This window comes from Oncorhynchus masou, chromosome 15 (assembly GCF_036934945.1).
Source record: "Oncorhynchus masou masou isolate Uvic2021 chromosome 15, UVic_Omas_1.1, whole genome shotgun sequence".
NCBI classification, from domain to species: Eukaryota; Metazoa; Chordata; class Actinopteri; order Salmoniformes; family Salmonidae; genus Oncorhynchus; species Oncorhynchus masou.
Window position 1 is genome coordinate 55,938,771 of NC_088226.1, and position 23,577 is coordinate 55,962,347.

General features: G+C 43.8%; 1 protein-coding gene across 4 annotated transcripts in view; it reads left to right on the top strand.

The window, feature by feature from the left end:
• LOC135556502 (transducin-like enhancer protein 4) overlaps positions 1–23,577 on the top strand; it is a 96,639-nt gene that overhangs the window by 33,228 nt on the left and 39,834 nt on the right. For all 4 annotated transcript variants that reach the window (XM_064989759.1, XM_064989761.1, XM_064989762.1 and 1 more), the window contains exons 4-5: positions 291–335; positions 22,300–22,362. In XM_064989759.1, the coding sequence (XP_064845831.1) occupies positions 291–335; positions 22,300–22,362 (108 nt within the window). The remainder of the gene's footprint in view (positions 1–290; positions 336–22,299; positions 22,363–23,577) is intronic.

The window sequence follows — 23,577 nt, forward strand, 5'->3', positions numbered from 1 at the left end:
CATGTGCCTGCTGAGACTGGGACTGGCTATGTCACAATGACTGATCCCCGCTGTCTCTCCAGCCCGGATGGAAGTTATTACTGTGTACACACACCCAGACTGGTGCTGAGACAGACAAACACCGCCTCATACACACAAACACTGACAACGACATACACAGACACACATTCACATTTCCACCATGCACACATGAACGGACCCACATGCACACACACAATTGATCATCTGATTATATTTAATCTATTACCTCTGTATACTTATTGAACGTTGTTATTTTTCTCTCCATACAGTACTATGAGATGTCCTATGGTCTGAACATAGAGATGCACAAGCAGGTAAGAGAGATGTTACTGTCTTTCAGTATTACTGTGTGTGTTGTCTGTGTCTGGTCTCTTCCAGTAATGGTCTTTACAGGGAGCAGTAAAGGGCAGACACCACAGTCATCATCCCTCTCAGAAACCAGCCACTGTCTCTGTCACTCACTCACACACACACACACACACACACACACACACACACACACACACACACACACACACACACACACACACACACACACACCCTCAAACCCGAGTGTGTGTGCATGTGTGTTTCATCATCTCTGAAAGAGTGTGTTCATCGCAGTAGGGTTTGTATGTGTGTGTGTGTGTGTGTGTGTGTGTGTGTGTGTGTGTGTGTGTGTGTGTGTCATGATCAGCAGAGTCATGGCAGGCACCCCATGTCCCTTTCTTGTTGCAGAGTGCGCGTTGTGGCACATTATCCACTTGACTGACGTCTTCAAATCAAATCAAATCAAATGTATTTATATAGCCCTTCGTACATCAGCTGATATCTCAAAGTGCTGTACAGAAACCCAGCCTAAAACCCCAAATAGCAAGCAATGCAGGTGTAGAAGCACGGTGGTTAGGAAAAACTCCCTAGAAAGGCCAAAACCTAGGAAGAAACCTAGAGAGGAACCAGGCTATGTGGGGTGGCCAGTCCTCTTCTGGCTGTGCTGGGTAGAGATTATAACAGAACATGGCCAAGATGTTCAAATGTTCATAAATGACCAGCATGGTCGAATAATAATAAGGCAGAACAGTTGAAACTGGAGCAGCAGCACGGCCAGGTGGACTGGAGACAGCAAGGAGTCATCATGTCAGGTAGTCCTGGGGCATGGTCCTAGGGCTCAGCTCCTCCGAGAGAGAGAAGGAGAGAATTAGAGAACGCACACTTAGATTCACACAGGACACCGAATTGGACAGGAGAAGTACTCCAGATATAACCAACTGACCCCAGCCCCCCGACACATAAACTGCTGCAGCATAAATACTGGAGGCTGAGACAGGAGGGGTCAGGAGACACTGTGGCCCCATCCGAGGACACCCCCGGACAGGGCCAAACAGGAAGGATAGAACCCCATCCACTTTGCCAAAGCACAGCCCCCACACCACTAGAGGGATATCTTCAACCACCAACTTACAAAGCTGAGTATAGCCCGCAAAGATCTCCGCCATGGCACAACCCAAGGGGGGGCGCCAACCCAGACAGGATGACCACATCAGTGAATCAACCCACTCAGGTGACGTACCCCTTCCAGGGACGGCATGAGAGAGCCCCAGTAAGCCAGTGACTCAGCCCCTGTAATAGGGTTAGAGGCAAAGAATCCCAGTGAAAAGAGGGGAACCGGCCAGGCAGAGACAGCAAGGGTGGTTCGTTACTCCAGAGCCTTTCCGTTCACCTTCCCACTCCTGGGCCAGACTACACTCAATCATATGACCCACTGAAGAGATGAGTCTTCAGTAAAGACTTAAAGGTTGAGACCGAGTTTGCGCCTCTGACATGGGTAGGCAGACCGTTCCATAAAAATGGAGCTCTATAGGAGAAAGCCCTGCCTCCAGCTGTTTGCTTAGAAATTCTAGGGACAATTAGGAGGCCTGCGTCTTGTGACCGTAGCGTACGTGTAGGTATGTACGGCAGGACCAAATCAGAGAGATAGGTAGGAGCAAGCCCATGTAATGCTTTGTAGGTTAGCAGTAAAACCTTGAAATCAGCCCTTGCTTTGACAGGAAGCCAGTGTAGGGAGGCTAGCACTGGAGTAATATGATCAAAATTGTTGGTTCTAGTCAGGATTCTAGCAGCCGTATTTAGCACTAACTGAAGTTTATTTAGTGCTTTATCCGGGTAGCCGGAAAGTAAAGCATTGCAGTAGTCTAACCTAGAAGTGACAAAAGCATGGATTAATTTTTCTGCATCATTTTTGGACAGAAAGTTTCTGATTTTTGCAATGTTTCGTAGATGGAAAAAAGCTGTCCTTGAAATGGTCTTGATATGTTCTTCAAAAGAGAGATCAGGGTCCAGAGTAACGCCGAGGTCCTTCACAGTTTTATTTGAGACGACTGTACAACCATTAAGATTAATTGTCAGATTCAACAGAAGATCTCTTTGTTTCTTGGGACCTAGAACAAGCATCTCTGTTTTGTCCGAGTTTAAAAGTAGAAAGTTTGCAGCCATCCACTTCCTTATGTCTGAAACACATGCTTCTAGCAAGGGCAATTTTGGGGCTTCACTATGTTTCATTGAAATGTACAGCTGTGTGTCATCCGCATAGCAGTGAAAGTTAACATTATGTTTTCGAATAATATCCCCAAGAGGTAAAATATATAGTGAAAACAATAGTGGTCCTAAAACGGAACCTTGAGGAACACCGAAATGTACAGTTAATTTGTCCGAGGACAAACCATTCACAGAGACAAACTGATATCTTTCCGACAGATAAGATCTAAACCAGGCCAGAACTTGTCCGTGTAGACCAATTTGGGTTTCCAATCTCTCCAAAAGAATGTGGTGATCGATGGTATCAAAAGCAGCACTAAGGTCTAGGAGCACGAGGACAGATGCAGAGCCTCGGTCCGATGCCATTAAAATGTCATCATTCAAGGTGACTTACAGGCTCATTCTTCTCCATCGTTACGGACAGCAGTGAAAAGGTCCGGTGGTGTTTAGCAGTCCACATGCTGGACCCAGATCCAGAGCTAGGCACAGAACCAAACAGACCCAGAACCATAGTGAATATGTGCCATTAGCCAGTAGCCAGGCCGACAGGGTAAAGCTCCACTGTCAGCTCTACTGTCACCACAGAGGAGACGGGAATAGAGATCTGCCTGTGTTACTCCAGAAAGGGGGAGGAAGAATGGGGGGAGAGAGGGAGGGGAGGAAGAGAGGGGAAGGAGGGAATGAGATAGGGGGAGTAAGGCTGCTGGCAGGGGACACAGGAGAAGGAAGAAGGAGGGCTGAGACAGGTGATGAGAGAGAAAGAGATACATTTGAGAGAGAACAGAGAGAGGGCGCGGGGGGAATTAGTGTGATATGAGAAAGAAAAATGGATAGTAAAAAAAGAGCCAGAGAGCGATAGAAAGGAGAGAGATACTGTAGAAGAGATACTGTAGAAATAATGAGCCAGAGAGAGATGCTGTAGAAATGATGAGCCAGAGAGAGATGCTGTAGAAAGGATGAGCCAGGGAGAGATGCTGTAGAAAGGATGAGCCAGGGAGAGATGCTGTAGAAAGGATGAGCCAGAGAGAGATGCTGTAGAAAGGATGAGCCAGAGAGAGATGCTATAGAAAGGATGAGCCAGAAAGAGATGCTGTAGAAAGGATGAGCCAGAGAGAAATACTGTATAAAGGATGAGCCAGAGAGAGATGCTGTAGAAAGGATGAGCCAGAGAGAAATACTGTATAAAGGATGAGCCAGAGAGAGATGCTGTAGAAAGGATGAGCCAGAGAGAAATACTGTATAAAGGATGAGCCAGAGAGAGATGCTGTATAAAGGATGAGCCAGAGAGAGATGCTGTAGAAAGGATGAGCCAGAGAGAAATACTGTATAAAGGATGAGCCAGAGAGAGATGCTGTAGAAAGGATGAGCCAGAGAGAGATACTGTACAAAGGATGAGCCAGAGAGAGGGTGAAAGTAAAATAAAAATTAGTGAGAGTGCACTGAGAAATGACAAGGGGAGCTTTGAGCCAAAGCAAGGAATAATGAATCATGAATAGATTTAACAGTATCTGCTCTTAGTTTCTCTCTTCCCAGCTCAGCCGTGTGCCATTACTCTCCTCCTTATCACGTGCGGGGCCATCTCGTGGTGTGCTGCTGCCATTAATTGAGCCATCAAGCAGTCACTCGCTTTCTACAGGAGTCACTATTCCCTTTAGCTTCTACTGATCAGGGAGGGATGTGTATAGGGGAGGATTTGGAAGGAATGGGCTGTCTGCCAACAGGGCTACTGATACCAACTGATCTGATAGTATCTGTGTGTGTGTTCTGTCTGCTTCCCTCCCTTCCTGCTGTGGAGATGGTGATCACTGATCAGCCATGGCATCATGGTGGCTTTAAAACAGCAGGCGCAGCACAGCACACACATTCCTGCCTCACTGGAAGAGAGAGAGAAACACAGAGGGCTTAGTATAATGGAGTTACATATGTAGTGATATATATGTCGGCAGCAATACAGTCATATCATCAAGTGTGATGTTTTAGGTCTGCAGACAGCTAGTTATATATTCCATGCTATATGTTCTCAGAAGACTCAGGGATATGGTGGTATATGTGTACAGGAGGTATGGTGATACATTATATTCACTGATATCGGTCCTAAGAAGCCTGCAGAAGTAATTTTATATTCACAGATGTACACCGCCCCTGTAGTTCTAGTGATATCTGTCATAAGCAGCCTGCAGTAAGCTAGCTCACAGATATAGGTCCAGGAAAAATGATTTAAATATTCAGTGATATACATTATATACTGTATTCAGGGATATTGCATGACAATATCCTGTATATTTTCAGTCAGGTCTAGAAGGCTCAGTAGATATAGTTAGTGATAACGGCCTACAGAAGGCTAGTTCTATATATCCAGTCAGGTCTAGAAGGCTCAGTAGATATAGTTAGTGATAACGGCCTACAGAAGGCTAGTTCTATATATCCAGTCAGGTCTAGAAGGCTCAGTAGATATAGTTAGTGATAACGGCCTACAGAAGGCTAGTTCTATATATCCAGCCAGGTCTAGAAGGCTCAGTAGATATAGTTAGTGATAACGGCCTACAGAAGGCTAGTTCTATATATCCAGTCAGGTCTAGAAGGCTCAGTAGATATAGTTAGTGATAACGGCCTACAGAAGGCTAGTTCTATATATCCAGTCAGGTCTAGAAGGCTCAGTAGATATAGTTAGTGATAACGGCCTACAGAAGGCTAGTTCTATATATCCAGTCAGGTCTAGAAGGCTCAGTAGATATAGTTAGTGATAACGGCCTACAGAAGGCTAGTTCTATATATCCAGTCAGGTCTAGAAGGCTCAGTAGATATAGTTAGTGATAACGGCCTACAGAAGGCTAGTTCTATATATCCAGTCAGGTCTAGAAGGCTCAGTAGATATAGTTAGTGATAACGGCCTACAGAAGGCTAGTTCTATATATCCAGTCAGGTCTAGAAGGCTCAGTAGATATAGTTAGTGATAACGGCCTACAGAAGGCTAGTTCTATATATCCAGTCAGGTCTAGAAGGCTCAGTAGATATAGTTAGTGATAACGGCCTACAGAAGGCTAGTTATATATATCCAGTCAAGTCTAGAAGGCTCAGTAGATATAGTTAGTGATAACGGCCTACAGAAGGCTAGTTCTATATATCCAGTCAGGTCTAGAAGGCTCAGTAGATATAGTTAGTGATAACGGCCTACAGAAGGCTAGTTCTATATATCCAGTCAGGTCTAGAAGGCTCAGTAGATATAGTTAGTGATAACGGCCTACAGAAGGCTAGTTCTATATATCCAGTCAGGTCTAGAAGGCTCAGTAGATATAGTTAGTGATAACGGCCTACAGAAGGCTAGTTCTATATATCCAGTCAGGTCTAGAAGGCTCAGTAGATATAGTTAGTGATAACGGCCTACAGAAGGCTAGTTCTATATATCCAGTCAGGTCTAGAAGGCTCAGTAGATATAGTTAGTGATAACGGCCTACAGAAGGCTAGTTCTATATATCCAGTCAGGTCTAGAAGGCTCAGTAGATATAGTTAGTGATAACGGCCTACAGAAGGCTAGTTCTATATATCCAGTCAGGTCTAGAAGGCTCAGTAGATATAGTTAGTGATAACGGCCTACAGAAGGCTAGTTCTATATATCCAGTCAGGTCAAGAAGGCTCAGTAGATATAGTTAGTGATAACGGCCTACAGAAGGCTAGTTCTATATATTTAGTTAGGTCTAGAATGCCAGTAGATATACAGTGCCTTTGGAAGGTATTCACACCCCTTGACTTTTTCCATGTTGTTGTGCTACAACCTGAATTTAAAATGGATTGAATTGAAATTGTGTCATTGGCCTACATGTAACAGTATAACTGTAGACCGTCCCCTCGCCCATACCCGGGCATGAACCAGTGACCCTCTGCACACATCAACAACAGTCACCCACAAAGCATCGTTATCCATCGCTCCACAAAAGCCTCGGCCCTTGCAGAGCAAGGGGAACTACTACTTCAAGGTCTCAGAGCAAGTGACGCCACCGATTGAAACACTATTTAGCGCGCACCGCCGCTAACTAAGCTAGCGTTTCACATCCGTTACATACACACAGAACCCCATAATGTCAAAGTGGAATTGTGTTTTTTTATGTTTACAAATGAATAAAAAATGAAGAGTAAAAATGTGTCACTTAATAAGTTGCATGGAGTCACTCTGTGTGCAATAATAGTGCTTAACATGATTTTTGATTCAGTATCTCTCTACCCCACACCAGTAGAGGCTCCACAGAGGAGGAAGGAGAGGACCATCTCCAGTGAATTTCTATTTGTATTCTTTTTAATATATATATTTTTTTTAGATAAAACTACTAAATATATTCACATGTCACCAAATGATAGATTAAAACAATGTTTTGCTATGAGGTTCTATAGTACCCTCAGCAACACGCTGTAGGGTAGCACCATGGTGGAGCCAGAGGACAGCTAGCTTCTGTCCACCTCATTGTACTTTGACTTCAATACAAAACCTAGGAGGCTCATGGTTCCCACCCCCTTCAATAGACTTGCACAGTAATTATGGTGACTTCCAGAGGATGTCCTCCAACCTATCAAAGCTCTTGCAGCATGAACTGACATGTCCACCCAATCAAATGATCAGAAAATGAACCTAGTACTGAAAGCATAAGTACAGCTAGCACTGCAGTGCATACAATATGGTGAGTAGTTGACTCAAAGAGAGAGAAAACAGTTGAACAGTTTTAAACAAATTAATTTCTTCCAAAATTAAGGAGAAGCGCTAGAGACAGAGCTAGCTATATTTGGTTCTTGTATTTTTGTATCTTTCACTTAGCTAGTGAATTCAGCTAGCTAGTTAGCCTACTCAAACACCTGGCTCAAACAGAGAGGGATGATATGTTAGCTAGCTGGCTATAGCTATCCAACACTGGAACTCTTCAAGTCAAGGTAAGCTTTTGTTTTTATTAATTTATTGCCACTGGGGCCCTCCAGTGTAACTGCTGAACTGCTTATGCAGCCAACTAGTTTAGCCTACTCAAACACCCAGCTCAAACCGAGAGGGCTGATGTGTTAGCTAGCTGGCTATGACTATCCAACATTGGAACGCTAGCAAGTCAAGGTAAGCTTTTAGTTTTATTAATTTATTGCCACCGGGGCATGCTGGTGTAACTGCTAAACTGCTTTCTGACTGTACATTGTACTGCATGATTGTTTACTAACACGTTAGTTCTAGTAGTTCTAGTTGACTATGACGTGACAATGGTGTAGGCTGTGTGTAGCGGATAGCGGTCATGATATGAAGGTTTGGCTTGGAAAGTTTTTTTGTTTTTTTTGCCTGGTCACAGACAGCTGATGTGTTGTGCACTGAAGTGCAAAAGGAAAAGGTGAGAGGAGGAGAGCCCATAGATAATGACGAGAAGGACCTGTGTGGCTCAGTCGGTAGAGCATGGCGCTTGCAACGCCAAGCGTCGTGGGTTCGATTCCCGCTGGGGCCACCCATATGTAAAAGTAGTGGCCCCAGCCGACTTGTAAGTCGCTTTGGACAAAAGCGTCTGCTAAATGGGATATATTATTATATTATTATATATATATATACAGAACAACGAGCAAAGTGATCATACTGTTTCTATGTGACTGCTATGAAAGTGAACTGTGTTTGCGTGTGATCAGGGGTGTATTCATTCTTAAACGCAATGAAACGGGGATAAACATACCTGAATTTGTCCAATAGATGCTCTCATTTGCAACTGTTAGACTAATGATTACACCCTAGATCAACTAGATCACAGGAGGCTTCTGAGGGGAGAACTGCTCATAATAACGAAACGGCACAAATGGAATGGCATCAAACACATGGAAACCATGTGTTTGATGTATTTGACACCATTCCACTTGTTCTGTTCCCAGCCATTACCACAAACCCGTTCTCCCCAATTAAGGTGCCATCAACCTCCTGTGAGCTAGATGCCGGCAAGAGTGTGCAAAGCAATATTGATAGTTTTACTGTCTGTCACCTTGTTTACTAAAAATGATCTCGACCTGTGTTGTAAACTTTCATTCATAGGCTATGTTGTAGCAACGTCATGATTGTTACAGGGAAATGTATCATGTAAGTAGCCTAACCTATCAATGTTACATTGAACTGGGTGAATGGAATATGAATGACAGTCATCCAATATGCTGTAATAGAAGTAAGGCCATGCTCATAAAAAATATTCATCCTCCCTCATCTTAAACGGCACCGACTGCCACTGCCCAACAAATGCAATTATCTGGTTATCAGTGAATTTCGAACACAGATCCATCCCCATGACCAGGGAGGTTTTCCAATGCCTCACAAAGAACAGCACCTATTGGTAGATGGGCACAAAAAAGCAGACGTTGAATATCCCTTTGAGCATGGTGAAGTTATTAACAACACGTTGGATGCTGTATCAATACACCCAGTCACTACAAATATACAGGCATACTTCCTAACTAATTTGCCGGAGCAGAAGGAAACAGCTCAGGGATTTCACCATGAGGCCAATGGTGATTAAAACAATTACAGAGTTTAATGCCTGTGATAGAGGAAGGATCAACAACATTGTAGTAACTCCACAATGGAAGCTTGTACAGAATTTAAAAAATGACTGACATTGGATACAAGTATAGACTCAGAGCTAGAAAATTGTATATCATACAATGCAGTTGAGGAACAATGGGAAAGTAATTCTGCTTTGAAAGTTGATAAACTTGTAACCCCACTTCTGAGAAAATGGCCCATGAAATGTTTGGTACACCTACTGGAGAGCTCTTCTTTGTTTACACCCATTCAGCATCGTTCACACCCTCTTAAGCCTTAGCCCCACCCATCTTTAAGGATTCATGTGGGGCCATGTGCTAAACAGAGTGGGGTAAGGTAGTGTAGTAAACAACTAAAGATTTCAAGACTAAAAGTGGTGAAAGTAGTAGCAAAAATACACTTTATCTAGTCCTTGGCCTATATCATAATCTGACTTTGGTGCAGGTCATGTTGTTCTTCACATGACCGTTTCTGGTAAACACACAATTTATCAAATAAAATCAAAGTTTATTTGTCACATGCGCAGGATACAAGGTTTAAACGGTACAGTGAAATGGTTACTTGCATATTGTATAAATTAAATTGTATAAATTATTAGATGATTCTTACCCAGACACACCTGATGGGTCATGTGAAAGAAATGCTATAACCACCCCACAGCCACGTCTAGCTAAGTGGATGGGTCACTATTGTCCAGACATGAACACATGTTCATGAAATACAAAGGATGACCATAATCACCCCAGACACACCTGGATAACCTGATGGGTCAGTCACGTAATCATCTGGCAAAGTGTAGTCTTTTGTTTAGATTTGAGGCTAGCTAGCTAAACAGTGAACCTAACAGTGTTTTTCAACTGGGAACTTTGAAAAATATGAGGTCAAATCATGACGTCGTCAGTGATCTTCATGCCTGAAAGTCAGGACTCTAGAAAGTGGCCAATGCAAATGGCTTTCTGAGATATGAATAATATTACTACGCAGATCATACACGTAACGTTAAATAGCAAGCCAGCCAGCTAATGTTAGCTGACAAGCTAATAGTACGCCTTAACTTGCAATGAAAACGACTTTGACAAAATTAGAAACGTATAATATCTGAAAACGTAGCTAGCTAGACATGGATGAATGCTTCTCCCTCTTTGTCACGGATGCCATGGTTGCCCTTAGTTTGAAGATGTAGTCTGGAGACAGGTGTTTTATACAACAGCCTTCTCTATGTTCTCTTTTCAACTCCCATCGCATATTTCCAATCAAACGCCATATTTTTTTCCATCTCCTTAGCTATCATAATCTGCTTCCACCAGGCATTCAACTGATTTCAAAGCTCGGTCAACTTCTTCCGTCACAACAACACTGTTAATCCACATTTCTTCCCAATCACTGTCATCAGAAGACTACAATATTTGCTTCAGCCAGCAGCATACCACCCTGCATACCACTGCTAGCTTGCTTCTGAAGCTAAGCAGGGTTGTTCCTGGTCAGTCCCTGGATGGGAGACTATGTTCTTCCTGAAGTGGTGTTGGAGGGCCAGTAGGAGGCACTATATCCTCTGGTCTGAAAAATGTTGCATTGCCCCAGGGCAGTGATTGGGGACACTGCCCTGTGTAGGGTACTGTCTTTCGGATGGGACATTAAACGGGTGTCCTGACTCTCTGAGGTCATTAAAGGGCACATGCTGTAGGTGTGTTAACCCTGGTGTCCTGGTTAAATTCCCTATCTGGCCCTCAAAACCATCACACTCACCTAATAATCCCCATTTTACAATTGGCTCATGTCCAACCCAGCCATTATCTCAGCCAATCATGGCTAACTGGAAGGTTCCTGTCTTTTTCCGTGACTAAACCAACTAGGCTCATAATTTTAACGATTTTATTCGTACTTACAGATAACATACAAGTTAGTAATTAAGGCAAATTAAAGTTCACATGTTCCAGAAGGCATTTCTGCTCAAAAATGCATTTTGATACTAAAATAAATGTTTATGTTCAAATGCCTCTCCTGTGAAGTAGTGATGTGCAACATATGTGTCATTTCCTGAAACGAGTCACAAATATTTTAAAACATTCATCTTGTTTGCATTCAGGCACTAAAGTAAAACTGCAAAAAATGTGGCAAAGAAGTTAACTTTATGTCCTGAATACAAAGCATTATGTTTGGGGCAAATCCAACACGACACCTCACTGAGTACCACTTTTCATCTTTTCAAGCATAGAGGTGGCTGCGTCATGTTATGGGTATGGTAGCCATCGGCAAGGACTAGTTATTTTAAATAAAAATAAATGGAATAGAGCTAAGCACAGGTCAAATCCTAGAGGAAAACCTGACTCAATCTGTGTTCCAACAGACACTGGGAGACACCTTCTAGCATTCCAAATGCACACTGGAGTTGCTTACCAGGACAACATTGCACGTTGTCTAGCAATAATCAACAACCAACTTAACAGAGCTTGAAGAATTAAAAAAATAATAATGTGCAAATATTGCCCAATCCAGGTGTGCAAATCTCTTAGAGACATCCCAGAAAGACTCACAGCTGTAATCACTGCCAACAGTGATTCTAACATGTATTGTTGACTCAGGGGTGTGAATACTTATGTAAATGAGATTTCAGTATTTCATTTTCAAATAGATTTGCAGACATTTCTAAAAAAATCTTTGTTATTGTGTGTAGACTGGTGAGAGACAAAAAATCTATTTTGAATTCAGGCTATAACACAACAACATGTGTAATAAGTCAGGAGGTATGAATACTTTCTGAAGGCGCTGTAGGTAGTGATTACTGCCTACGGAAGGCTGGGGGTGTGGGGGATGTTTTTGGAGTTGCTCTGCTCTATCCCCAGTAGACTCCTAAGGACAGATGAAGCAGCTGGCGTTCCTTCCTGTTCCATCTCTGTGTGTGTGTGTGTGTGTGTGTGTGTGTGTGTGTGTGTGTGTGTGTGTGTGTGTGTGTGTGTGTGTGTGTGTGTGTGTGTGTGTGTGTGGGTGCGGGTGCGTGTGCGTGTGCGTGTGTGCGCGTGTGCGTGCGCAAGAGAGTTAGAGACCAAGAAAGTGAGAGGGTTTTATAAAACGTGTGTGAGTGTATGTGCTCTAGCATCTGCATAATATGAATGTGTGTTTGTTCGCTCATGCCTAATTACCGCTAGCTATGTGCTCAGACAGCCCAGTGCATGTTTATATGTAGTTCATATTAATTCACATCCTCCTCTGGTTGTGCTTGGCTGGCGTTATGACCTGAATCCAGAGGTGTGTGTGTAACAGACCTCATTTAGGGAGGGAGGGAGATTCCCAGGGAGCTAGTCTTTTAGCATAATGGGTTTGTCACTCGATCAAAAGGCATCTGAGTAGCTGCTCACGCCCTGCTGGGTGTTTGTGTGTGAGCCCATCTGTGTGTATGTGTACGTGTGTGAATACATCTGTGTGTATGTGTACGTGTGTGAATGCATCTGTGTGTGTCTACAGGTGTGTGCACATGCAAGCCTTTTTATATATGCGTGTGAGACTGAAAGCATAAACAAATGTCTGTGTTTGCCTGCGTGTGTGTGACAGTATGTTACTGCGTTTGTACGGTATGGTACACTCTTTTGTTGTGTGTGTATTACCACAGTGTATATGTGTGTGTGCTTCCACATTGTGTGTATGTATCTTTTCTATATATATATATATATATGTGTGTGTGTGTGTGTGTGTGTGTGTGTGTGTGTGTGTGTGTGTGTGTGTGTGTGTGTGTGTGTGTGTGTGTGTGTGTGTGTGTGTGTGTGTGTGTGTGTGTGTGTGTGTGTGTGTGTGTGTGTGTGTGTGTGTGTGTGTGTGAGTGTGTGGCCAGTGTACGGGGCTAGCGGTGTACTGTATAATTGCTTTGTGGCGGACAGGAGTTTAAAGCTGAAGCAGTCTGTCAGGACAAGCTGGTAAGTTGGCAGTGTGTGAATATGAATGTCAGAGTAATGGGTAAGCACATTACTGTATATTGCTGGGGAGCCTAGGAGAGATATTGTTAAAAACTCTGGGACCCAGGCAGAAATTTGTCTGCAGGACTGCATTTTTACAGATGCCCTATAAAGGCCTCTCTGTCTGTTTAAGAGCCTGTGTGTGTGTGTGTGTGTGTGTGTGTGTGTGTGTGTGTGTGTGTGTGTGTGTGTGTGTGTGTGTGTGCGTGCGTGCGTGCGTGCGTGCGTGCGTGCGTGCGTGTGTGTGTGTGTTGGTTTAACTATCCTTGTGGGGACCAGATGTACCCATAAGGACATTAAAACAAAGTGGAGACATTTAGCTGGTTTAGGGTTACAATTAGGGTTAGGTTTAGTTTTAGGGTTAAAGTTAGGTTTAGAGAAAATAGGATTTTGAATGGAAATAAATGTTTTGGTCCCCACAAGGATAACTGTTTGTTGGTTCTCACTCTGTGAGTCTGCTTACATATAGCACCAATCAACAGTTTAGACACACCTACTCATTCAAGGGTTTTCCTGCATTGTAGAATAATAGTGAAGACATCAAAACTATGAAATAACACAAATGGAATTATGTAGTAACCAAAAAAGTGTTGAACATATAAAAATATATGAAATATTTCAGAAATATTCAAAGTAGCCACCCTTTGCCTTGATGACAGCTTTGACAACTCTTGGCATTCCCTCATCAGCTTCATGAGGAATGCTTTTTCAACAGTCTTCAAGGAGTTCCCGCACTTCTTGGCTGCTTTTTCTTCACTCTGCGTTCCAACTCATCCCAAACCAGGTCAGGTGATTGTGGAGGCCAGGTCAAATGATGCAACACTATGACTCTCCTTGTTGGTCAAATCGCCCTAACACAGCCTGGAGGTGTGTTGGGTCATTGTCCTGTTGAAAAACAAATTATATTCTCACTAAACACAAACCAGATGGGATGGCGTATTGCTGCAGAATGCTGTGGTAGCCATGCTGCTTAAGTGTGCCTTGAATTCTAAATAAATCCCTGATGGTGTACCCAGCAAAGCCTCCCCCACACCATCACACCTCCTCCTCCATTCTACACTGTGGGAACCACACATGCAGAGATAATCCGTTCACCTACTCTGCTTCTCACAAAGACACAGCAGTTGGAACCAAAGATCTCAAATTTGGACTGATCAGATCAAAGGACAGATTCCCACCGGTCTAATGTCCTTTGCTTGTCTTTCTTGGCCCAAGCAAGTCTCTTCTAATTATTGGTGTCCTTTAGTAATGGTTTCTTTGCAGCAATTTGACGATGAAGGCCTGATTCACGCAGTCTCCTCTGAACAGTTGATGTAACAGTCTGTTACTGGAACTCTGTGAAGCATTTATTTGGGCTGCAATCTGAGGTGCAGTTAACTCTAATGAACTTATCCTCTGCAGCAGAGGTAACTCTGGTTCTTCCTTTCCTGTGGCAGTCTTCATGAGAGCCAGTTTCATCATAGCGTTTGAGGGTTTTTGCGACTACACTTGAAGAAACTTTGAAAGTTCTTGAAATATTCCTGATTGACCGACCTTCATGTATTAAAGTAATGATGGATTGTCATTTCTATTTTCTTACAGTATTTGAGCTATTATTGCCATAATACGGACTTGGTCTTTTACCAAATAAGACTATCTTCTGTATATCCCCCTACCTTGTCACAACACAACTGATTGGCTCAAACGCATTAAGAAGGAAAGAAATCCCACAAATTATATTTTAACAAGGCACACCTGTTAATTGAAATGCATTCCAGGTGACTACCTCATGAAGCTGGCTGACAGAATGCCAAGAGTGTGCAAAGCTGTCATCAAGGCAAAGGGCGGCTACTTTTAAAAATCTCATATAAAAGATTTTCTGATTGTTCAACACTTTTTTGGTTACTACATGATTCCATATGTGTTATTTCATAGTTTTGATGTCTTCACTGTTATTCTACAATGTAGAAAATAGTAAAATAGTATGTTTGCTTTACTGCTCTCCTTTCCTCTTTCCCTCTGTGTGTTTCTCTTCCTCCTCTTCCCGAATAGAGGGTCCATCAATCAGAGAGGGTGGAAGGGGGGCTGCTGGCGCAGCGCCAGGAAGAGGGGCTGCCCAGAGGGGAGGGAAAGTGGGAGGGAGATAGAGAGGAAGGGGGGGGGATGTGAACAGGATGAGGAGAGAAAGAGACCAACTGCACAGAGGAAAGAGAAAGATAGACAGAGAGTCTAAGTGCACAGAGAGAAAGAGTGAGAGAAAGAATAGGTGAGGGAGAAAGAGATCAGATATTTTATTGATCTGTGGCTGTGACCACAACCAGTGGCTAATATTTGTCTTAAAGTGTTTGCAGAGAGAGGAGAGCAGTTCCATTACATGCTGACTACACCGCTCGCCGCGCGTGCATTGCAAAATAAATGTACACATACATGTTATTCAATCATTGCACCCACACTGCTCACGCGCCAACGAGAGTCTGCGTTGCCAAGCGCTAAAACAGAAGTCAGTTCTATTTGTGACGCTGAATGCGTGGTCAGCGTCACAAGTCCTGCCTCCCATGGTTTATAGAAGCAGATACCCACATGCCATCTCATTGGTTATATCCATGGGTGATTGAAAGATGAACTGCGGTCGGTCGGTAGTGGTAATACACCTTATTATGAAAGTAGATGCCAATCGCTATATAAAGTCCAAAGAAGAAAAAGAAAACGTTTTGGTTGACCGTTTAATGTGTGGATTAATTGTCAGAGTAGAGGACCTTGTACATTTCAGGTAAAATAACAACCCAACATTTATATCCCAGGACAAAATTAGCTAGCAACAGCAAGCTAGCTAAATAGGACAAATTAGCTAGCAACTGCAAGCTAGCTAGCTAAATTGTCATAAATGTTTAATTTATTTTCTACCTGTCCCCAAATTAAGAGAATTGGTTCAGAGTTTGATTTGATATTTCAACCTGCGTGTCGGGATCGCGTTTTGTGTCGGGACAAAATCAATTGACTCACGATGTCGCAGTCCCATGTCCTGTCCGGGCATGGTGTTTGGCAGCAGGGGGAGATAAGGCTAGACTTAGGCTGGCTGACCGGGATCTCAATTCAATTGAAGGGCTTTATTGTCATGGGAAACATATGTTAACATTGCCAAGCAAGTGAAGTAGATCATTTTTATTGTTTATTTCACTTTTAATTATTAACAGTAAACATTACACTCACAGAAGTTCCAAAATAATAAAGACATTTCAAATGTCATTATGTCTAAATACAGTGTTGTAACAATGTGCAAATAGTTAAAGTACAAAAGGGACGATTACTAAACATAAACATGGGTTGTATTTACAATGGTGTTTGTTCTTCACTGGTTGCCCTTTTCTTGTGGCAACAGGTCACAAATCTTTCTGCTGTGATGGCACACTTGTATTTCACCCAGTAGATATGATTTCTCTCTCTCTCTCTCTCTCTCTCTCTCTCTCTCTCTCTCTCTCTCTCTCTCTCTCTCTCTCTCTCTCTCTATCTGGTGCTACAGGGCTGTGGGGACTGGGGGGACTCCTGCTCAACACACATGTAGGCGCGCAAGCATACACTGAGATGCACTGAGATGCATTGCAGTCAGGAAGGCATGCACAAACACATAAAATGAAATACTCACACACATGCACAAGAACACACCCACACACACTCTCACCCACCTCTTCTCTCTAAAGCTGACCAGCACAGCCACACTGGGGCTCAGGGAAAGACTCAGCTGGCATTGCCCAAATGAGCACCCCCCCCCCCCCACTCAAATCACATTACATTTCACAAAGCTTTATTAGCAAAGCATTTGCATTGTGTTATAAAGTAAATACTCCAGAAAAGCTTACTGCAGCTTGTCTATGTCATACTGACGATCCACTTGCGTTAGTTTCAGAGTCTCAGTAATGACTCTTGTGTTGCAGCTCACTGTGTTAATTGTGACTCTGAAACATATCTGATGATTGGCGAGCACGCTGAGTGTATATGTGTGCGGGCATGAGTACCTGCGTGCGTGTGTGTGTGTGTGTGTGTGTGCATGCGTTTGTGTCTCCCTCAGGCAGTGATTGACTGGTGTGCTCCACAGGACTGGGTCCTTGTCCTCCCTCTCATCCATCCATCTTCTCTTCCTCCCTCATTTTGTAAGAATTTAGGGTGATTTGCTGCTCTGTTTAAAATGCAGCTTCACATATAATGTCAGTCTCTCTCCTCTCCTCCACATTTCTCTCCTCCTCATCTCACCCCCCTCTGCCAGACAAAGAGACAGCAGTGTTCTGTTGGCAGATTATTTATCCTCAGGTGTTTATTGACCAGCTCTCTCTTCTTCCTTTGTATCCATCCACCCATTCATCCATCCCTCTATTCACAGCCCTGCCAAAACTCCCTTACATGCTGACTAGACTGGGCGTGTGCGTCCTCCGTCGCGCCCATGTTGATTTTGTCCATCCACACCAGACGCGATCAGGACAGGCAGGTTGAAATATCAAAACGAACTCTGAACCAACTATATTAATTTAGGGACAGGTCGAAACACTTTGAACATTCATGGACATTCAGCTAGCTAATTTCTCCTGGGATATAAACATTGGGTTGTAATTTTATCTGAAACGCACAAGGTACTTTTTTCCGAGATCTTTGTAGAATTTTGACTCATTTTGAGTCACACAAAGTCGTGTGTTCTCTACTCCAACAATGAATCCATAGATAAAGGGGATATTTTGTCAGTTTCTAGTAATCTCTCCTCCTTCAGGCTTCTTCTTCTGTGGACTTTATATGGTGGTTGGCAACCAACTTTAAGGTGCATTACCACCACCAACTGGACTAAGAGTGTGGATCTCAGTTCATCTTTCATGAACGGGACCTCCCGTCCATCCGGGACCCATTTCTAGGGTCCCTAGTCCGAGGTCAACGGCGAGGGTCGCCTAGTTTAAGAGGCCACAGAGGAGGACAATGAGGCGGAGAAAAACTGTGGTGAAGTGGGGTCCACGTCCCGCGCCAGAGCCGCCACTGTGGACAGACGCCCACCCAGACTCTCCCCGATAGGTTCAGGTTTTGCGGCCGGAGTCAGCACCTTTTGGGGGGGGGGGGGGTACTGTCACGTTCTGACCTTTATTTCCTTTGTTTTGTCTTTATTTAGTATGGTCAGGGCGTGAGTTGGGGTGGGCAGTCTGTGTGTTTTTCTATGTTGGGGTTTTGAGTTCCGCCTAGTATGGTTCTCAATCAGAGGCAGGTTTCGTTAGTTGTCTCTGATTGAGAATCATACTTAGGTAGCCTGGGTTTCACTTTTGAGTTGTGGGTGTTTGTTGCCACACGGTACTATTTCGGTTTCGTTCGTTTCACGTTTATTGTTTTGTAGTGTTCAGTTTATGTCTTTAAATAAACGTTATGGACACTTACCACGCTGCGCATTGGTCCTCCGATCCTTCTCGCTACTCCTCCTCAGAAGAGGAGGAAGAATGCCGTTACAACATGTGTGTTTGTCTTGGTCTTATCCAGTGTAAATAGCTGGTCTTTTTCGTATATATCTTAATCTCACTTTCTATCTACGAACTAAATATACTTTCCTGCATCCCGCCTCACCCAATGTGGTACGGATCTGCTATTTTTATTCCTTATAACTGGAACTTCTATCAGGAGCTCGCCAGCTAACTAGCTACTAGTCTTTGTTCGTCACAGCTAGCTGTCTTCGCCTTTTTCTCGGTCACCAGCCAGCCTTAGCTCGGACAATACCTGCCAGTCAGCACAGCGCGATGTCAACCCAGAGCATATCGGACTGCTTCTCTCTACCACATCACTGGATTCCTGCAGCTCTGGATCGTTACACCGGATCATCGCAGCTAGCTAGCTGCAAAAGAGTGGCTACTGTTAGCTAATGCCTCCCTCCAGAAGCAAGCACCAGCTAGCCTTGAGCTATCCTTGAGCTAGATCCATATACCAGCTAATTCTAGGGCTACAATAACACCCTTGCCAATTGGCCTGGACCCTTTATTGTCGACACGGAGCGAAGAAACAAAATAAGATGCTTGTTAACACATAGTTTGGATGAAATTATTGAATAACAACATGTACGTAATGCGTAATGCGAGCGGTGTGGTCAGCATATTATGCACTCTTTTGGCAGAGAAAGTCCATGTTATTGCTGACAACTGGCCAACGCTGGAGAAAGAGAGGGAGAGTGAAAGGGATGAAGGAGAGGAAGCCGTGGTGATCTCTGTTTGTAGCAGGATGCCAAGACTTTTGTCTGACAGATCCAGGATCAGTTGCAGTCATGGTTGTGTTGTTGGCTCGTCAACAACTAAATTATTAGTTTCTCTGTCTAAATAAAATAAAATAAAATTGTATTCTTCACATGTTTGGAAACAACAGGTGTGGATTAACAGTGAAATGCTTACATACAGGCCCTTTCCAACAATGCAGATAGAAAGAAAATAGAGAAATAATAGAAAAGTAAAACAAGTAATGTTAAGTCTTAATAAATACACAGTGAGTAATGATAACTTGGCTATGTACAAGGGGCACCAGTACTGAGTCGATGTGTAGGGGTACAAGGTAATTGAGGTAGACACAGTTTGTACACATAACTAAGAATTAAGTAACATATAGTAAACAGTAGCAGCAGCGTATGTGATTAGTAAAAAAAATAAGTTTGTGCAAAAGGGTCAATGCAGATATTCCGGGTAGATATTGGTTAACTATTTAACTAACTATTTAGCAGCCGTATGGCTTGGGGGTAGAAGCCTTCCTAGAAGAGTGGGGGATGTTATAGCAACAGAGGGGGAACTCTCATATTAATGCCCATGATCTTGGAATGAGATGTTCGACGAGCAGGTGTCCACATGCCTTTTGTCATGTTGTGTATATTTAAAACCAAATACTTTTAGATTTCTACTCAAGTAGTATTTTACTGGGTGACATTTACTTGAGTAATTTTCAATGAAAGTACTTTTACTAAAGTATGATAACTGGGTACTTTTTCCACTATGGAGTCCACGATCAGCTTCGTTGTCTTGCTGGCGTTGAGGGAGTGGTTGTTTTCCTGGCACCACACTGCCAGGTTACCTTGGCGTTCTTGGGCACAGGGACTATGGTGGTCTGCTTGAAACATGTAGGTATTACAGACTGGGTCAGGGAGAGGTTGAAAATGTCAGTGAAGGCACTTGGCTGCTGGTCAGCACATACTCTGAGTATGTGCCCTGGTAATCAGTATCACCATGCGTCCTTGTGAATGTTAACCTGTTTAAAGGTCTTACTCACATCGGCCACGGAGAGAGTGATCACACAGTCGTCCGGAACAGCTGGTGATCTCACGCATGGTTCAGTGTTGCTTGCCTCGAAGCGGGCATTGAAGGCATTTAGCTCTTCTGGTAGGCTTGTGTCACTGGGCAGCTCGCGGCTGGGTTTCCCTCTGTCGTCTGTGATAGTTTGCAAGCCCTGCCACATCTGACAAGTGTCAGAGCCGATGTAGTAGGATTCGATCTTAGTCTTGTATTGACAGTTTGCCTGTTCGATGGTTCGACAGAGAGCTTGGCAGGATTTCTTATTACCACCCATGTTAGTGTCCAGCTCTTTGAAAGTAACAGCTCTAGCCTTTAGCCTGTAACCCATGGTTTCTGGTTGGGATATGTACGTACGGTCACATGACGCATGACGCAGTCAATGCACTTATTAATGAAGCTGGTGACTGATGTGTTTAACTCCTTAATGCCATCGGATGAGTTCCGGAACATATTCCAGTCTGTGCTAGCGAAACAGTACTGTAGTTTAGCATCCGCTTCATACCACTTCCGTATTGAGTGCATCACGGGTACTTCCTGTTTGAGTTTTTGCGTGTAAGCAGGAATCAGGAGGATAGAGTTATGGTCAGATTTGACAAATGGAGAACGAGGGAGAGCTTTGTATGCATCACTGTCTGTGTCTAGCTACATGTATTACTGTTGCACAGCATCAATACAGTTTATTGTAGACACAGTCCAGTGAAAATAAACCCCCTCTGTCTCAAGGCCAATAGGAGAGTCCCTGTTCCCTGTTCCCTTTCTCTCTTCTGACTATTTCACATCCTCTCTCTCCCTTTCACCACGCACACACACACACACACACACACACACACAAGCCAGTCTACACACACACACACACACTATATAATTAGCTAGGTCTTCTCTACCCTTTGAACAGAGCGATGTATCTATCAGAGAGCTGTGTTGTATAATTTGGCCTGTATTGAGATGGGACAGGCTGGCAGTGTGTGTGTATAAATAAGCTCCTGTCAGTCAGTGTAGAGGGGGTGTCAGGACTTCCTGTGTCCTCTAATCTCGTTTGTCTCCCTTTGTGTGTCAGAAACATGTGTTAGATTGGAGGGATGGAGGACACACAAATAGACAACCATCACGGAGGGAGGGAGGCAGGCAGGGATGCAGGCAGGGGAAGGAGGATAGAGAGAGATGAAGGAAGGAAAAGGATGAATAGGGTAATAATGGCTCAGTGGGAAGGCTGTTAAAGAGGGTGAGAACGCCTGAGTGAAGAAGAGAACATAATGAGTCTCAGGGCAGAAATAGGTGAGGCATGTAGTGTGTGTGTGCGTAGACGTGTGTGTGCATGCTCATTTGTACATTTTCCTTTGTACCATATGTCGTGCGTGTTGCCACATTAGTGCTTTTCTGTGTGTGTGTGTGTGTGTGTGCATGCATGCGTGTGTATGTGTGTGTGTATGTAGAATAGACAACAATTCAATGTCCTCGACTCCTCACGTCTAGAGAGAGAATTTTCAATGGGCCTCGGCAAGCTAGAGAAAATGGATGAAAGAATGGCATTGAATGCAGTGAGGAGAGGGAGAGGCCTGCATGAGAAACTGGAGTCTAATAACATAGCTGGCCTTTCAAAGCTTCTCTCTTCCACTTTCTCTCTTCCGGTCTCATACTCTTTCTCTATTATTGCTCTCTCTCATCCACTTGTGGTAGGCTGGGTTTGAAACCAGGTCACCTGCATGCCACATGACTGTTAGTCCGCTGATCTAAAGCCAAGTTATGAGCTTGAGGAGCTCAGTTGTCACCGAACTACCTCCATCACCTTTACTAACCGGAATTGCCTCAATGAAATGATCTAACTTTGATAACTGTATGAGATGGTATGGACAAAGTGTCTGTACTTTCATTGATGTATGTGTTTGTTGCTCCTGCTGCTTCCCTGAAGAAAATTACCCTGATGGCCCAAGGGGCATGAATAATGTTGTGCTATATTACCTTGTATGAATCATAAGATGAGACTGAAGTGTGTGTGTGTGTGTGTGTGTGTGTGTTGCAGGCGGAGATTGTGAAGCGTCTCAGTGCCATCTGTGCTCAGATCATCCCCTTCCTATCTCAGGAGGTAAGTATCACTGACACACACACACACACACACACACACACACACACACACACACACACACACACACACACACACACACACACACACACACACACACACACACACACACACACACACACACACACACACACACACACACACGCACACACACGCACACACACACACATACACACACGCACACACCTGGCTGCACAATACATTGTTTGTTTTTGTGTGTGTGTCCGGTGACAAGTGTGTGTCCACTGAAGGGAAGGTCACAGAGCTGGCGACTGTTTTACATTGATCAATACTGCCTCTGTGTGTGTATGCTCACTTGTGTGTGTGTTTACGCAGTGTGTGTGTGTGTGTGTGTGTGTGTGTGTGTGTGTGTGTGTGTGTGTGTGTGTGTGTGTGTGTGTGTGTGTGTGTGTGTGTGTGTGTGTGTGTGTGTGTGTGTACATTTGAATGAGTAAATAGGTGTAGGTTTGGGTCGTTTGAGTGTGTAGTCCTGCTGCGTACGTTTGTGTGGGTATGTGACTTTTTTTCCATGTGTGTGTCTGGTAGCTCAATCAGTGCATACATTAGTACTGCATGTGCATACAGTATGTTTTCTTCAGCGAGTGTTTGTTGTGATATTTGTTTTATGTGAACAGTATGTGACAAACGGTGTGTTTGTGAATGAGATTACAAAACATATGTCAGGTACAATATAAGTATGTGGACACCTCCTCGTCGAACATCCCATTCCAAAATCATGGGTATTAATTTGAGTTGGTCCCCCCTTTGCTGCTATAACAGCCTCCACTCCTCTGGGAAGGCTTTCCACTAGATGTTGGAACATTGCTGCAGGGACTTGCTTCCATTCAGCCACAAGAGCATTAGTGAGGTCAGGCACTGATGTTGGGCGTTTAGGCCTGGCTCACTGTCGGTGTTCCAATTCAGCCCAAAGGTGGTCGATGGGGTTGAGGTCAGGGCTCTGTGCGGGCCAGTCAAGTCCTTCCACACCGATCTCGACAAACTATTTCTGTATGGATCTCGCTTTGTGCACAGGGGCATTGTCATGCTGAAACAGGAGAGGGCCTTCCCCAAACTGTTGCCACAAAGTTGGAAGCACAGAATCGTCTAGAATGTCATTGTATGCTGTACCATTAAGACTTCCCCTCACTTGGAACTAAGGGGCCTAGCCAAAACATGAAAAACAGCCCCAGATCATTATTCCTCCTCCACCAAACTTTA